Raw genomic sequence first — 18,349 nt, forward strand, 5'->3', positions numbered from 1 at the left:
TAAAAATATTGTGCAGGAGAAAGAAAAGAGCACTGTCAATTTTAATTCTCTCTATTTTAAAAGCTACTTTCGGTATATTCTCAATCATTACAAGAAAAATTATGAAATTATACAGAAAGTAGCTTTGAAAATCAAGGGAATTAAAAGCAGCAATTATTTTTTCTTTCTCCTGCAAAATCTTTTTAAAAACACATAGGTAGCGGATTTTGGAGGCTCAGCGACGACATGTGATTTACTAAAACAAACGTTTTGTGTTTCTCTTTCTATCATTATGTATTTTATGCTCGACCATGCCGAAATGTAGTAATTATACACCTGGTAGCAGTCCTTTAATGCATGTCATTAAAGTACACCTACTCATTAAAGTACAGGTGTTCAGCCAATGACAACTCAGCTTACAGGTGTTCAGCCAATGACAAGTCAGCTTTGTACCGTTATAAAACCGCAAGTATCGATTATTCTCGGATATGCAATCGAAAGAGAATTAGCGAAAAGTCACGGAAGCTGGAAATCCAATACTGTCGCAGAAGGTTATGTTCTGTTACTATAATAATTAGCGTTAATTGTAAATAATATTCAGATAAATCCAATTTGTCATCTCGTTTTTCAATGTCGAATTCAATAATCAAGGTTATATCAAGTTTAACGGGATTACATCAAGGTCAATGACATTATTGTTCCTCGGAAAGAATCAATACTTTCGCGTCTGCGCACATCTCACAATTCACGACCTAGAACAAGGTCACTTCCGATCTTGTCAGATACAAATAAAATGTATGCATGTGAATAATTTCAAGTTAGAAATATGGTCGAGCATAAAAGTCGTATGAAACTTGCCTATAATGGTAATTAAGACGCTCGTATGAATATTATGAAACTCGCTTGAGCTCGTTTCATAAATATTCATACTTGCGTCTTAATTACTATCATTATAGGCTCGTTGCATAATGTACTATTAAGTATCTGAGTTTCATTAACGTAAGTTTTGTAGTACATGTGTTCGAAACCCGAAAGGTCATTTCGTGGCACCCTGTATTACTGATGCATTTTTAACAGGATGAAGAATATAGGCGACGAGGAGAGGAGGTGTTAGAGCTCTCTTGGAATATACTGAATTCTACCGACGACTGGAAGTTGGAGAAACGATGTCCAGAAGGCGACACTGTGTATAGCAAATACATCCCTGGTCTTGGGAAAGTCTTTAAACTAACGGTACGTATGAGTAGGTTATACTGGTAGTTTTTAACAAGGCTAGGCATAGGTGAGAAATATCTTAGGTGAACCTAATTTCTTTTGTGACGATTATTCAAGTGCGCTTGTCAGAAAAGAGTTACTTGTATGGCATTACCAAATTCCGTGACGACCAGATACATACAATTTAGGTCTAAACAAGATACACTGATTATAATCAATAGTTAAACTGATACTAATCCAACCCTTCCAATACGTCAGATATCGAGAAATTTCTATTGAATGATTAAATAAAATAATTATTTCCTAATAGACCCGCAATATTCGTAAAATGGGCAAAAACACAACATTAGTGTCACTGAGATGAGAGGCAGTTAAATGTTGGACGATTGTGAAATATTTAAAGCATCAATCAATCAATCAATCAATCAATCAATCAATCAATCAATCAATCAATCAATCAAAGGACATTATGGAGCATGTCGACTCCAAGTCGATTTCACAAAACGCTTCCACTCTGTCTTTTGCTAGTTCCTTCCAGTTGGTAATTCGCATTTCCATGCATTCCTTCTGAATTTCATCTTTCCAGCTACTTCGAGGTCTTCCCAGTAGCCTTCTGTTGTTAAAGGTGTTCATTTTTTTAGTTGGTTATTTAACGACGCTGTATCAACTACTAGGCTAGCGTTGATGAAATTGGTGATAGCGAGATGGTATTTGGCGAGATGAGGCCGAGGATTCGCCATAAATTACCTGGAATTCACCTGACGATTGGGGAAAACCTCGGAAAAAACCCAACCAGGTAATCAGCCAGCCCAAGCGGGGATCGAACCCGCGCCCGAGCGAAACTTCAGACCGGCAGACAAGCGTCTTAACCTTATTTGTTTTGCGCTGCTGCAGTAATCCATATGTATAACATGTTCTGCCCAATTTAACCTTCTGGTCTGTATTACATCTAAAATTGACGGTTGATTATAAAGTTTGTGAATATCCTTATTACGTTATTATTAAAGCACATCATTATTAAAGCAACATACGATGCGACTAATTAACAAGCACGTCAGATATGGACTCAGAGGTTGATTCCCTTATTATGATAAATTATTATCATAATTATTGATTGTTTTCAAGGTCAGTCCTTTGAAAGAATTCTGTATTTTAACTTTGCGACGCATCTTATAAAAGGTAAAGGTATCCCTATTATAGGTGGAAGCAAAAGTTTCCTTTTTATCTAATTATTTATGTTATTTTGCTCCTGTTTTATATTATTTTTTTCTTTATTAGTTTGGTTTGTAATACGTTATTTTTACTGGTTTAGTTTCTTTTGAATTGGGATTATTATTTTTCTTTGTTGTACTAGTTTGGCTGTTTATATGGAGACCCACAGAGTAGCGGGAGATTAGGGCTCCCAATAGCAGTAGGGATGTCATTGCCGCCTTTACCCACAAGAAAATATCCCCTGGTACTCATTTCTGTTAGAGGCTGAATATACCTCAGGACAATAGTGTGGCCGGAAGGGTTAGATCAATGGAAAAAATCCACTCTAATCGGAAATCGAATCTGCGACTTTCAGCTTGTATCTCAACATCTAAACCGCGACGTTACCGCTAGCTCCCTTATCTTGTATAAAATTATTATTTTTTATCCAATGACTTTGCGCCAATTATCCGAGCGTTCCTACTAAGGAGTAACGGGCCAAAATTGTAGTTTTCTTGGCGTCTTAAGCGTTGACTTGGTGCACCAAGAGAGCATCACGTAATGATAATGATGATTAAAAATACGGAAAACGAGTCAAACGTTTAAATAGTGTACGTAGCACAAGTAATGGAAGCCTTAGGAACAAAACTGTATAAAAGAGGCACGAATTGACTCTTAGAGAAGAATGGTATCGTTGCTGATAGAGAAATTTATGTGGTACAAGAACAAGACAAAAGATGTTTATTTACAGCGAAAACGTTTTTAAGGAAGTTATCAAGAGTTGTTTGAACAAACTGAAAATTGGGAGTTATTAATTATGATAAAAGTATTATTTTTCATTACATACTCATGAATTTGTATACACTTCATATCGACGGGCCAGTTCAAATAGGAAACATAAATTTAAAGTTTTGATAAATCTGAATTTTAAATTATGATGTTGCTGTGAAAAATCCAAGGATCATTGAAATTACTCCATATTCTCTTAATATGTTTTATATGTAGGACTACTCTAAGTTTCAAATTAGAGTGTATTAATTATATTTTTCACAGCAACATGGATCTTTAAAGCAGGGGTTCCCAACCGATGTGTCGCGTAGCCCCATGGAGTGTGACGCTAAATTTTGGAATTGAAAAATAAATTTTACGCCATCCAGAAAGTCTCTTTACAACGCATTTTTTATTTACAACGAAGTCTTTGATATGGTACATTTTATTTTGAGACAGACTTTACCAATGAAACGTGAACACTTGCAACAGTGCTTAGTAATTCGTTTACTCTTCCCACTTAGTAATAAATAGAGTTTAGAATCGTTTGGTCAGTTTTATAGTCCCGCCGCTCTTATTTCCAGCAGCCAATCACGTTGCAGGTCGGCTTCATTTAAACGTGTGCGTCTTGTGATTCGCTGATGATGACGTTATGCATTTCCTAAGGCTCGATAAATACTTAATATAATCGCCCGCTATTTTGGCTCTTTCGTTGGCGTTCGCAGAAAGCACACGAAGACGTTATTTGCCGCTCAATTATTTGCTGAATTACAGTGCGTTTGATTTATTATCATAGGAGCTATGACATGATAACGTTTAACGGCATAGCAAATAGATTTCTCGTTTGGTAGCTTGGCAACGAACAAAAATGGCGAACGATACTACCTACCTAGACTTTATAGAGCCTTCACTTCCAAAGACGTAAGCAAAGAGGAGGAGTCACGCCGGGAATAACAGCGTCGCGACTATAGCATGAGAGTTAAGCCGGAAACACATTATTGCCACGGCATGTGTTCTCCTGTGAGATCATATAAGTTGGAAGGCACGTGCTGTGTCGCGTTGTGTGCACATTATCGCCACGCCATGCCACTTCACACTAAACTTACAATCTGTTCAGTCGCTATTTTATTCAGTAGCTTTCTGTAGCAGAGATGGAAGGTGAATGGGTTAGTAGTTCCAGTAGTTCTTCAGAATTTGAAGAAGACATCGAAAATGCGCTGGTTGATGCGGATTATAAATTTATTACAATTGATGTAGGCTCTTACGGCAGAAACAGTGATGGGTGTGTTTTTGCTAATTCACGCTTTGGGAAAAAACTGGAATCTAATACTTTAAATGTGCCACAAAATGCTCCATTAGTTGAAAATGGGGAGCCACAACCACACATAATTGTTGGGGATGAAGCATTTCCACTAAAAAAATATCTTCTGCGTCCATATGGCAGGCACCATTTAGATGAGACGAAACAAAAACGATTTTCAACTATAGACTTTCCCGAGCGAGAAATGTGGTCGAGAATGCATTCGGAATTTTGACTGCTCGTTGGAGAATTTTTCGAAGATATATGGAGGTACAACCGAACATGGTCGATAGAATTGTACTTGCGTCATGCTGCCTGCATAATATGCTATGTAAAGACAATATGTTTGAGCCTGATGTGCAAGCACTTTCACTACCAACCTGTGCCCTAAGAAACCTAGACCACTTGAGAAGAAACAGTACACGCGAGTCTTTTCAAGTGCGAGAAACCTTGAAGGAATATTTTAATTCTCTAGGTTCAGTGCCTTGGCAATTAAATGTTGTTCGTCGAGGTAGATCGCAAAATTAAGATTAATGTCTACAGTACAGCTGTTGTAGTCAGTGTTAATATGCACTTTTATGTGTATGGTCGCATCTACACTGATGTACCTCCTAAAATAATAATAATAATAATAATAATAATAATAATAATAATAATAATAATAATAATAATAATAATAATAATAAAATAGTAGTAATAATGAGGTTAAGTTGAATTGATGATTTACTTATGGGCTATTCCATATGAAATCGATCAGTAAAAAACCTCGCATTTTTTATACTCATTGTATCACTGTTCTCTACGTACAAAAAAAGTTTCATTGTATTTAGAAATTTTAAGGTCAATTTTCTCTATATTTCGGTCGATTTGAGATGGAATAGCTCTTGGAAATAAGTTAACATACAGTACTCACAGCTTATATTCATCTCTTTTCCTATTTCCTCCCAAGCTTCTTTTCTCATGTTTAAGTCTCTGTAATTGGATGACTTAAAATTATACATAAATTCATACTGCCTTACTTTTTCAATAATATATTCCTCCATAATGAACCTGCACGTGCTCTCCAGCGTCCAACAATGTCCGGTGCGACAGAAAATCTAAACGTGATGGCACGAGTGCTGCACAGGAGAGGATGTGGCGTCCGTGGCGTGGGAACAGTGTGATTCTAAGCAACGTAAATAAATGGAGAAAACGAATACCACACATTGAATGCAGAACGTGACACCACAGGAAATCACATTTCGTGCCGTGCCGTGGCAATAATGTGTTTCTACCTTTATAGTGCGGCTATTTTATGAAAAGTGCTTTATTTAGATTTTGTCATGGACTAATTTTTAATTCGAAAAAACAATCTGAATCAAGCTCTGAGTTAGAATTAGATAATAGCAGTGCTAATTCAAATAATGTGCGCGAAAATTTCCATACTGCGTTTCGTAAACATAGTGATGAATACTTGCAATATGGTTTTAAGTGCCGTGGAGATGAATATAAACAAAATCCCGAGTGTCTTATATGCGGAAATGTTTTGTCAAATCAGTCGATGGTGCCGAATAAACTAAAAAGACATTTAGAACTACCGTTCTCAACGTCATACTTGTGTGAATCTGCGTTTTCTACAATGGAAATAGTGAAATCTAAACAAAGGAACAGACTGCTACATCTTGAAGATGATTTACGTATCCTATGAACCATAATCACGTATAGAGAAATTCTGTGTAACCCACCAAGCGCAGACTTGACATTAATTTAAATAGATGTGTTTTCAAAAGCGACAATAAAAATATTTTATCGGACATCCAGCATAGATAGGTTGAGATTTTTGACATATACGTTTGTATTTTTCTAATTTCACTCAAATTGCTGTTTTTTTTTTTTTTTTTAGAAATTTCGATTGCATGTTAACATTGACCTATCTACAATAGTGGATGTCCGACACTACATAGAAGTTATCAGTGTTTTTTTTCTGGCGGAACGCGCTGGAACGGCGTTCCGGCACCTTTCTCTTGTATTTCTTTTTTTATCATGCAAGCAAAATATGTGTGAATAACTATGTTTTTAACTTAATTATTCTTCAAAGTCCGCTTAGATCTTGAAAATCTCAGTTGGACGAATAGGAGAATAAAAGCGACAAAATTTCTGCGCAGTGAACAGTAGGCTAATAATCTCCCCGTCCGCTATAAAATATTCTACACAGTTCCACTACCTTTTCCTCCACAAGAAAATCACTGGTTGTTGTTATATTGTTATTAATAAAAACAAATAAGTGTGTCGCGATATCGTGGGCGTTCAGTAAATTGTGTCGCCAGTCAAAAAAGGTTGGGAACCACTGCTTTAAAGTGTAGCTTTCGCAAAACTTTAAATTTTGAGTTGTTTCCCTTTTCAATTGGTCAGTTGATATAGCTTTCTTAAAGTTATATCACAGTATCAGAACTGATCTTCTCTCTGAAGTCACTTTTAGTCATTTTCTTTCATATGAATTTGTGTAGTCACTAAAGAAATTTCTCATTGGAGGATGACCAGGTAAAGAGAAATTATGAATACTGTTTAGAATTTATGCGAATGTAATACATTTTTACTTGACAAAGGAAATTACATTTGGTATGATTGTGTTACAATTCCTGATAAGCAGTTTTTTAAGAAAAGTGATCAGTTGAACGCCATTTGATAATAATAAAAACAGAAGTTTTTTTAAACAAAATTAAAAAGCTAGGACATAATTCTTGACAATAAAATGGAATGAATTCTCTGTTTTCTGGAAATATGAAAATCTTAAACAAAAAAAAAAAAAAAAAAAAAAAAAACAAACAAAAAAAAAAGAGCAACGACAACAGAACCCTAAAACTTATTTAATATCAACATAATAAAAGGAGCAGAATTAGTTTACACACAGAGAGATTCATTTATAATTTGAGGCCGGTTACATCACTCATAGATGCAACACGTTATCGGCAATTACTTTTCCTGCTGCTGACTGAATTAACCTATCTAGAAAATAGCGGCATGTGACCGTCCAGTCATATGCTAACAAAATGGTTAGCTACAGTATTAGGCAGGGAATATTATTTGAGAAGAAATTTGTTTACAGAATAAAAACTCTCTAAACGCTGCTTTCACGAAAAGTTCACTCACTGTCAGCTGATACGGGAGTATGCGACGTAAACGCCAGTAAAGGCTGGTTCACAATAAATCGGGAACGGAAACGGCAACGAGAACGAGAACGGAAATAATGTTAAAATAAATGTATTTAAATGTGAACGTTCACAATAGTTAATTGGGAATCCTCGCATTTAAATACTTTAACAATATTTCCGTTCTCGTTCTCGTTGCCGTTTCCGTTCCCGGTTTATTGTGAACCAGCCTTAACTTACAGCATCGATCTGAGCTCTAGTTTCCTTCAAACTATAAATGGATAATTCAATATTTACAAAAAATGCGAAACGACCCAGCATTAAGTCATCAAACAGAGATAGAACTGGTTCTAGAAGGCCTAGTACATATTGCCACTACTCAATATTATTCATATTTATTGCTTATCATTTTAAGGGTGAAGTAAACTTCGCACCCAAGAAGCTGATGACAGAACTTTACGACAAAATCGAGAACCTTCCGTCCTGGAATCCAACTCTAATCGAATCGCGTGAAGTACAGGTAAGTTGATACTTCATTACATCATTGAAGGAAGCAATAAGCCAAACAAAATTCTACAAATTCGTTCCCTTTAAAATAAAATTTATTTATCTTAAAAATACTTTTTAATACAACAATTTAAAAACACTACAATATAAGTCATGTTACAATGTATTAAAATACTACATTAAAATTTGATCAGTTTAAACATGTTTCGAGGGCTTACCGCCCTATCAACAATAACTATGTATGTATGTATGTATATATGCATGCATGTATGTATGTATGTATGTATGTATGTATGTATGTATGTATGTATGTATGTATGTATGCATGCATGCATATATGTGGACATGAGTATTCTTGCACAATGGCGGGATAACTGTCTTTCTCCCAATGTTGGAACAAAATGTTGTTTGGCTGTTGATTCATTTTCACTCCATCAACAAAAGTTGTTCGTAATTCCTGATAAACACATACAAGTAACAACCACTTCATCTGGTGCAACTTCCCTTGTTCAACCGTTGGATGTATACTTTTTCGTCAATAGAAGGAGTTCACCAAACGTTTTTGTGAGAGAGTTTTACTCGACAACATTGATATTGACCTCCAGAGCCGTAACGCTATCATCAACCTGCATGCACTTATCCATAATCAGTTCAGTGCCCTCATATTCACTAACAGGATTAAGCATGCCTGGAAGAAAGCTACTTTTCCACTTGAATGTGATGCCTTTGAAGTTCCTGCCAATGTTTTCTGGGACACTGAAGATTCGAGTTGCTCAATTCCCAACCGTAGAAAGCATCATTCATTCAATGTGCTTATTGTCGTTTACAATAATCGTGCTTAACAGATATGTACATCAACGCCCACAAACATGTTGTGCTTAACGGATATGTACATCAACATCCACAAACATGTTGTGCTTAACGGATATGTACATCAACACCCACAAACATGTTGTGCTTAACGGATATGAACATCAATACCCACAAGCATGTTGTGCTTAACGGATATGTACATCAACATCCACAAACATGTTGTGCTTAACGGATATGTACATCAACACCCACAAACATGTTGTGCTTAACGGATATGTACATCAACACCCACAAACATGTTGTGCTTAACGGATTATGTACATCAACACCCACAAGCATGTTGTGCTTAACGGATATGTACATAAACAGCCACAAACATGTTCAAGTAAATGTAAGGAGAGCTAAAATCAGTAGAATATCTAATCATTATTTGTAGCTGAGGTTCCTTCCGTATTAGTTATTATACCAACATCTATCTAGGCTCATAAACATTGTATAATTGCACTATGGGCAGCTACAATTGGTACTATAAACATTGATTACAGCTGAACTTTCCATCGTATTAGATTTTATACCATTATCAGTCAGGCACTTCGCAAATGTACCTTGTGAGACAGGAGATTCGCCACAGATACCTAACATTCGCCTTACCCAACTAGACAATCAGACCAAAAGTATTCGAACCCACGCCCGAGCGCAGCCTCGGATCAAGAGTCCAGCTCTTGAGCACTGATGTATGAATATAATATGTTTAGAAATGATTAATTTGAGAAATGAAATTGGCTCTTAGATTTAATATCTTGAGGAATATTTAAAGTGACATTGAAATGTTTTCAGGCAATCGACGAATGCACAGATGTGAGCTATCAGGTGACAGCAGAATTCGGTGGCGGTTTGGTCTCCAGTCGTGAGTTCGTGAACGTGAGGCGACGGGGCATGAAAGACAATTGCTACATTGCTGCTGGGGCAGCAGTTACGCATCCTGCTGTACCGCCCCACAAGAAGTATATCAGGTAAAATAAATTCCTGTATTGAATTCTCATGTTTGTTGTTGCTGAGCTAGACAGGTCCACCAGAAAACGAGTTTCGCACAGGTAATTGCCGTCGACCTTTTACCTTTATAGGTGGAATGCGAGGAAATAGTATGTACATTTCCCCTGGATGGAGAGTGGGAAGGTTTTATGTTACGTAATATGGACAGATAACAGAGACTGAAGGGACGTCAAGGCTAGAGCATTTGTATACAACTGACTTCCATTCAGTGCATTTCAGTTTAGTTAGTGCCAATGTAATACATATTAGAACAGCGAATCTACATTTATGATACGTTTATTACTAAAAAGTCCTACAGAAAAATGTGTCGTGCTGTATTTCCACGAAAATATCGTGACATTCAACAACCATCTGATTCAACAATCCATAATTTAGTGCAAAATGTGAGAGAACCCGACGTATTTTTAAGTAAAAAGGCGCATAAATCTCGTTCTAACTGAGGACAGTCTCGATGACGGACTATAGGCTAGAACAGTCTCCCACAAAATCGCTAATAAAGTTAACTTAACAGACGGCTCGGAAAGTGACAAAATTGTTAAAACTAAGACCTCATAAGATAAAAATCGTTCATAAATTGAATGAAATGGACCATGTGTCCAGGATTCAATTCTACTGATAGAGATGAAATCCATCGTGCGACTAAATATCATTTCAAGCGACGTGAAATGTTCATAAGATGGGATGGCTTTATATTCCAGCACTTACGAGGCAAGCCAATAAATTGCATCTGCACTGTAATGTATAATTTGCGAGGTTTTATTGCCGATGGCTGACGTGCTGAATCACTGCTAAGTGGGCTGTTACTTGTCGAACGCTGCCGTACTTAGCGAAACCTCTTTCCAGGCGTACAACCATTAAGTACGTACAATACCCCACCATAATAATTACAAAATATGTGTAATTAATGCGCAAACTGATCTGGTAAAACAGAGTCCTGATGTGGATAGTTAAACCATGTTTGTTCTGGTGTGTTGCTTTTCCTGTAAATGGTGCCTTTTCTTCTTATTTCCTCATCCAGCAGATTTATAATCAAATAAAAAAAAAATATCAAAAAAGAATTTCGTTAAAATTTCAAATTCCTGATTATTATTGAACGCAAAAATACGCTTGTTTTCTATATCTCTGTGTGATTTCTCAAAACTGTATTACAATAGCATTTTCTTCAGTCATAGATATGACTGAGGTACAGCAAAAAAAAAAAAAAAAAAAAAAATGTTTTTGATTTTGAAAGAAGCAAGATATTGCAAATTGCTTTAGGTACAAAAAAGAATGCTTTTGATTCACTTGCAATAAAAGCAGCTTTGCTACTTGAAAACCTTGAAGGCATATCTGCCAAAGTTTAAGATAATCGAATATAAATTTATCGAATCCTTGAACCTAGTGACAGGAACTAGGACTTGAAAGAATAAAGTTCGAATCTGGAATCAACGAAACGGAATTGAGTCTAGGATTTTAATCGCAATGACTATGGAATATAACTTTGTAGGACAACGATCATAGACCTGCGTTTGAGAAAGAGTCCTGTAGATAGATCGTGATCTCTCTAAGATGTTTAAGATCTGTTTTCAGCTTGCTTCATTTAGCCTACAATTTTTTTTTTAATTTCTCACTAATGGCCGTTTCTTGAACAGTATTTCAGTAGGGCTATTCATTAAAGATAATGAGTCTACAGTAAGTATTATAAGAGAGTTTCTCGAACACTCAGTAGGCCTAATGATTCCTTAAATCATATTAAATTCATAGGAGTAGATGCGCAGAATATCGAAATAATGAATAATTGATCTTCAGTTTTCAGCTGTTTTCATTTAAATAACAAAGCGTACTAGACATATTGGAAATGTTTACATTACTAGAGATGGCTACTATTGTGATTATTGCAGTATAGCGATATTACAAGTCTTCAAAATAAGTTTATCGTCTTCATATGAAGAAGTATTCGATATTGCAGACAACATTAACAGACCAAGAGTGTATCAATGGCCCAGTTCAATACAACAACAACTAAGAAAATATACTTCAGAGATAATAGCATCTAAAGTTCCTCTTATTTTATATCTAATAATTTTATACAACGAATTCCACACAAACACAACTGAAAATGTTTATGCATGGAATTAAAATGAATATGTTATAAAGAGAATATATCCTTTCATAATCGCAATACTATGGATTTTATTCTCCATTTGTATGAGAAATATTGTCTTATGTTATGAAAAATGCTAGCTAACAATAACTCCAAATAGCCATGTTTTGAGTTATTGCTGTATTGAATTATGCCATCGATATAGAAATTGGGTTGATTTACTTATAAAATACAGTAACTAAGAGTTCTAGGGACGTTTTCGTCTGAACAAAGTTGCAGTCATGGATCTAGTAACAAGGATACAAGATAGCATATCAGTTATCACATACCGGTAACCTATTAGGCACAAGAGTAGTTAACCTTTGACACAACTGACCAAGTACTAACAGTTTTTAGATCTTATGCAACTGTTATTTTGTGAATAAGATTATATTAATGTCTAGATTCCGGAATATCAATGTAAGTTAATGCATTACTACATTTTTGTGGCTAGTAAATTACGTCCTCATTCGTTTATTACTTTATCAATTAATACTTTATTAATAAACTAAGAAAACTTTCGAGAAACCGAGTAGTAAAATTACGGCACTAGTAATTGAAGAGTCCACTGCAAGAATGATGGATGCCACTTTCTTGTCGAAAATGAGCCAAGACTGTCAATGCATAGCTTAAGACATAAAGAATGTACATACAGAGTTATATGGCATTAACACTGATAGTCATTGTCCAGTAATGAACGGAAAATCACAGTTAAGCTTTGAGCTCTAAGCATTTCAAACTTTCAATTGCTTCTCCTGCAAAATGTATTCCAAATGACATCCATCATTCTTGCAATGGACTCTTCAATTTTAAGTATTGGTAACTAATAAGTCATTAACTCGTCTTTCGAGTAACCGGCTATAAATCGGTGAATCCTGGAGTCAGACTAGTGGCCTTCCAGCTTTGAGCTCACACAGTTAATGAATCTATCCTTTGGACACAAGATTAGCATAATGTACGTACCTTGTAGTTGGTTTATTTCGTCACATTAATTATCACCATTTAGTAATGATTTACAAAAATTATGGGATAGATTTTTACACAACGTAGATATACGATAAAATATTATATTGCAGCTGAAAGAAACTATGGTAACAACTTTTATTGTTGCTAAGAATTTCCCCACTTCAGCTCTGTTTACACATTAAGAATTTCGGATCCAATTATTGAAAACATGGCAACCACTAGACCAGGAACAGCAATAGATGCGCGTATGAGCAAGTTGCAGTAATAGTCCCTCACTTGCTCGTATGTGCTCCACTGATACCAAGTGCATCTGACGAGGGAAATACTACTAAGCAAGGATGTACCTACATGGAAGGAGAGAAGCGTAAATCTTCAAACTGGTTTAACCCCCACTGAGAGGTAACGTTCTTTTTAGTGTTGCAAAATGGAGAAATGCCCAATGTAGAACATGCAAGCAGCACGTGATGTGCAGAAAATATAATTGAAAACAACACTATGTAAATTTGCAGTCTATGTACTATCCATGTTTGGTAGTAGTCTACATATGCTTGTGAAAAGTTATTTTCTTCAATGAAGGATATGAAGCCAAGACTGAGAGCAAACATAAAAAATACAAAATTAAAAGCTGTTTTGCGGCTTGCAGCTTAAAAATATCTTAATCTGGATATTGGGGAAATAAAATAAAAGAAACAAAGACATTTTTCCAAAAAATAAGTTCTGAAGGTACATAAGCCTTGTTGTTATAATGTTCGAAGGGAGAAACAATTACTTGTAATAGAGTAGGCCTACCTATGTTTGAAATATCCATGAAATTAAAAGTCAGTACGACAACTACCACAATGAAAACGAACAGGAAAAAATTCACGAATTGTTTCAATTAAATAACTGTGTTACTTTTAGTCCTATTGTTAGGGTGACCAGATTAACGTCGATAAGGGTGACCAGATTAACGTCGATAAAAAAGAAGACACAAAGCTTCAAAAAGGAGGATATTGTTCGAAAAAAGAGGACAGAAAATATGTAGTCTACTTTTATTTAGGCAAGTCATGCGATTATAATATAAATTAACATAATTATTCAAAAATAATAAAAATCTCACCATCATATTTAGGAATAAATCCATCCAAAATATTTTCTCAGAACACCTGTTATGGCATTCAGAAAACTTAAAAAACGAACACAAATAACTTGTGGTCAAAAACGTGCACAAAGCAAAAAAAAAAAAAAAAAAAAAAAGAATAAATACTATATCTGCTTGCAGAAACAGAAACAAAATAACATACATGTGACGTAATATGCATATCAGAAGCTGATGGCAGTTGCGACTTGTGGAAATGTATATAATACATACAATATTGCATATTGATGAGGAACATATTGGTCCAACAGAGATTACTATAAAATGTCCACACACTTATATTCTTGATATTTCATCTTTGTTAACAATAGTTCCTCATTTGCATAATATTCTTTCAAAAACACAGACTGACAAATCGGAATAGAGACATTCTTTTCCTGTTGTGAAGTCTTCAAATTATGTTTCGAAGCACCAATAAAAAGTCCTTATTCACTAGGGTAATAATATGGCAGTTCTTGTATAGGCATCAATTCATGGTGGTTGTTGCAAAATACAAGCTGATTTTCACGATGGGTGAAGGTCTTATAATGTTGCCAAACGTAAGGTTGTAGAATAAAGTGCATTGTATTCAAAGGAATAAACTTAAACATAATGTAGCCTAAACATGTGTGGTACAAGTGAGGAAATGGGTAATTTTGCATATAATGCAAATTTAAAAAATGTGATTTCTGAGAAAATCTGATGGAATTTTCTGAGCTCGGATCTGATTTCAACAGTTCGATTTCATCTCGAAACTATTAAAACATTCCATGCAATGAAATCAGTGTTGCCCAGTGTCACTGTAATATCGCCTGGTGTTTAAAAGCCAACATGCTGTTCATTCTGTATTCCTCACACATTCGTGATGTTGTAAAGAGCGCAAATTTGGGGGTGACAGCTTATTGTGAAATGATATGCCTCTATTCTGCAGTTTTACAAATACAGTACCTACGATTAATTAAAGAAACATTGAAGCTCTATTCTTAATCAAATTCTAATTGAATCTTAATAAAATCATAATGAAATCTAATCTAACTCAAATTTAATCCAATAATTATTTTCTCTATGCTAGACTAGTCTAACTTAATTCAAACTTATATACATCTTGATTACACAACTTTTAACACTATATCACTTCGGAATATGTATGGTAAGACTTTCCTGTGTTAAATTTCAACGTACCTCGTTTACATGTTTCGACCTATTTATGGGTCATCTTCAAAACTGGTCGTTGTTGGTCTTGGCGCCACTTGTTCTGTTTCCTGTGAGGGTGTGTTCCTGTGGTATAGTGTAGAGTCAAAGAGTGTGTGTGTTTTGAAATTGAGTTGTGTGTTGAGAATTTCGTTGGGGTGTGTTTTTGTGTGTCTTTATATGTCATATTGTTCTAGTGTGTTTAGTTTCTGGCTTTTTGGTTGAATGTGTAGTATTTCCATGTCTGTGTTGATGTCTCTGTGGGTGTGGTTAGCATTTGTGATGTGTTCTGCATATGTGGAGTGTTTTGTAATTTATAATCTAACATAACGATTTTTCAGGGGAGAGAACGGTCCCAACTGTTGGGTGTGCAGGCCCATTTCCGGGGCGACAGATCATTGCACCTTCCAGTGGCTGCTGAACACGAATCTACACGGCTGGCTGCCTCAGTACGTGGTGGACTCTTCACTCACAACCGTCATGACTGACTATATCAAGCACATTCGTGTATACGGCCAGAAGCTCAAACAGCAGGGACTTATGGGCAGCTAGCCCGACGAAACCTCAGTTATCCTTAGTTTTATCAAGGACAATTGCAGAAATAGTGGTAGAATAATTCATTAACGATTCCTAGGTAGTATGGAGAAGTGAGACCATTTAGAGTTGAAGAGAAAAGACGATCATCATTGTCACCACTACCACCACCACCACCACCACCATCATCATAATCATCACTATCATTGTTCTAATCATCAGCTTAAAAAATTGCTGTTTTTAGGTGGTTCCCTTTTCAAGGAAACACTACATGATATTTTCACTTGTAGGGTATTTTATTACCTTTGGGGAGGCCGAGATGTAGATTGGAGGATAATATTAAAATGGATTTGAGGGAGTTGGGATATGATAACAGAGACTGGATTAATCTTGCACAGGAGAGGGGCCGATGGCAGGCTTATGTGAGGGCGGCAATGAACCTGCGGGTTCCTTAAAAGCCATTTGTAAGTAAGTAAAAATTATCGTTCTTAAACACCTGAACTCCAAATTTAAACAACTTAGATGTATTTTTTTTTGTTCTTAAACGCTGTGGCTTTTGGAAGACTACATAATCATTTTTCATGTGTTTCCTCCATTCGAAAGAAACCTATGAGGTATCACGAGACTTCGAAAATTGTTCGGCAGAGGTTTCGTGCAACAGAGAAACATTTTGTCTGTGATTCTGGCTTGGTCAGTTTGCGTGTTGTAAACAACGAAAGAAACCATGTTAAGGGTATCAACCTCCAACCTTCTGATACAATGACAAGCATGGCAAACTTTTCAGTACTGTAGGTTTATACAGAATGTGAACTATATATCGATGGTTGAGAACCAAACTGTTCTAAGTCCAAGTTTTTATAAGAAAGAAATCTGTGTTTCATTGTGTCCCAGTTCTTGTCTGCATATCGTCGGTTTCTTGGTAGAAATGACCAAGTCATATTGAAGGCTTCCAAGCATTATGAAAATTTAAGACATAATTTTATATGAAAAAATAATAATATAGCAAATTTACCTTCAAAATAATTCATTACTAACATCTAAAGAAGTACAGCTATCTTTGGATGGATCATTAAACCTTTAAATGCCTTTTTTTTGCATTTTGGACTTGGTCACTTTTACCAAGAAACCGACGAAATATGAATGGAACAAAATTTTAAATGTTCCTCTCCATAAGATTGCTATGAAGCTATTTCAAATTGTTTCATGAAGCTTTAAATGTCAGGAGCTCAAAATAACTTTCCTGAAAAAAAAAAAAAATAATAATAATAAAATGGACTTGGAACAGTCTGGTTCTGGGCCATCGATATGCTGCAAACTTATATGGGGATTCAGCAGAGTCCACTGAAAAAAAGAAAAGTTTGCTGAAGTTTTCTGTTACGTGCTATAATACACTTCAATTTAAATGTAGGGCAATAAAATTAAATACTATGTTTGTAGGATAGGTAATAGTCACTATCTCAATCTTAATATTTGAGCAACAACAAACGCTGAGCATGTAGGAAGCCTACTCTGCTGATGAATTCTTGGTAAATTTAAAGCGCTATCCTGGCGACACATCTTACCTATTTTAAGTGAATATTACGAATGGGATGAACAGAAAATCCCCTTTTCCATCTCCTACTTGCAAATGATGCCTTCACACACTGGTGATAAACTGTTTAATCTTGCTCATCTTACTGGCTACTATTTCATATCATTTGGTCCTGATACTATTAACCATTTCTGCAAAAACGTTTAAATTGAAAATACTGTTTCATTTTGTGAACAGACAAATCATTATAGCAGGTTTTTTATTCAATGGACTGTGCTGTACTATCTACAAAAGTTCGGCAGTTTGTATATTTTACAACATGCAATGGTAGAATTTCTTTACATAGGCCTATCTATGTGGTTTCATTTTATCTCCATATCGTGACTGGTAAGCTGGTACTATGAATTTTATTTAGCATATGAAGATATTTGAATATTATCTTCTGGACTTATTTGTTATACAGGATTAACCATAAGTACAGTAATGTCATTAATTGCAGGAGGCTAGTCTTTGAGATATTTCAAACGAAAAAGTTTATTACAATTTTGCTCGGTTTTGCTTCTGTTTCGAGATAAAAATTGTCTTATATGAAAAATTGATAGCGTGTTTCGGGAAAATCATTGATTTAATTTGCAATATGCAATATGCAATTTAAGAAAAAATTGTAGCATGATAATAAATGATTGAAATAATTTTCGTTTTGTCCTTTAAATGTGCAGAAATTTGATAGGAACAAATGTAACTTTTCGCTCTGAAAAAGATAATTAGTAGTAATTTAGTCATAAAACTACAGGTTTCCATTAAACACCTAAAATAAAATTTCGAATTTCACTCGGAAAGAGTAGCAAGGTACCTGTATAAATCACAATGTTACAGCCAGGGTAGCACAGGTAGAATTACACTCATTCCTCTGCAAGTCAGTAAACTGAAGGAG

The 18,349-nt window shown here is 35.4% G+C and overlaps 1 protein-coding gene across 1 annotated transcript in view; it reads left to right on the forward strand.

The window, feature by feature from the left end:
- The window catches only part of LOC138701551 (stAR-related lipid transfer protein 3-like), a 37,985-nt gene extending 21,626 nt beyond the window's left edge, over nucleotides 1–16,359 (forward strand). Inside the window, exons 3-6 of the mRNA XM_069828564.1 lie at nucleotides 1,057–1,212; nucleotides 7,997–8,101; nucleotides 9,739–9,914; nucleotides 15,692–16,359. Coding sequence (XP_069684665.1) covers nucleotides 1,057–1,212; nucleotides 7,997–8,101; nucleotides 9,739–9,914; nucleotides 15,692–15,902 — 648 coding nt within the window. The 3' untranslated portion in view covers nucleotides 15,903–16,359. The remainder of the gene's footprint in view (nucleotides 1–1,056; nucleotides 1,213–7,996; nucleotides 8,102–9,738; nucleotides 9,915–15,691) is intronic.
- Nucleotides 16,360–18,349: the final 1,990 nt, after the last annotated feature.

The sequence above is a fragment of the Periplaneta americana genome, chromosome 1, assembly GCF_040183065.1.
Source record: "Periplaneta americana isolate PAMFEO1 chromosome 1, P.americana_PAMFEO1_priV1, whole genome shotgun sequence".
Lineage (NCBI taxonomy): Eukaryota > Metazoa > Arthropoda > Insecta > Blattodea > Blattidae > Periplaneta > Periplaneta americana.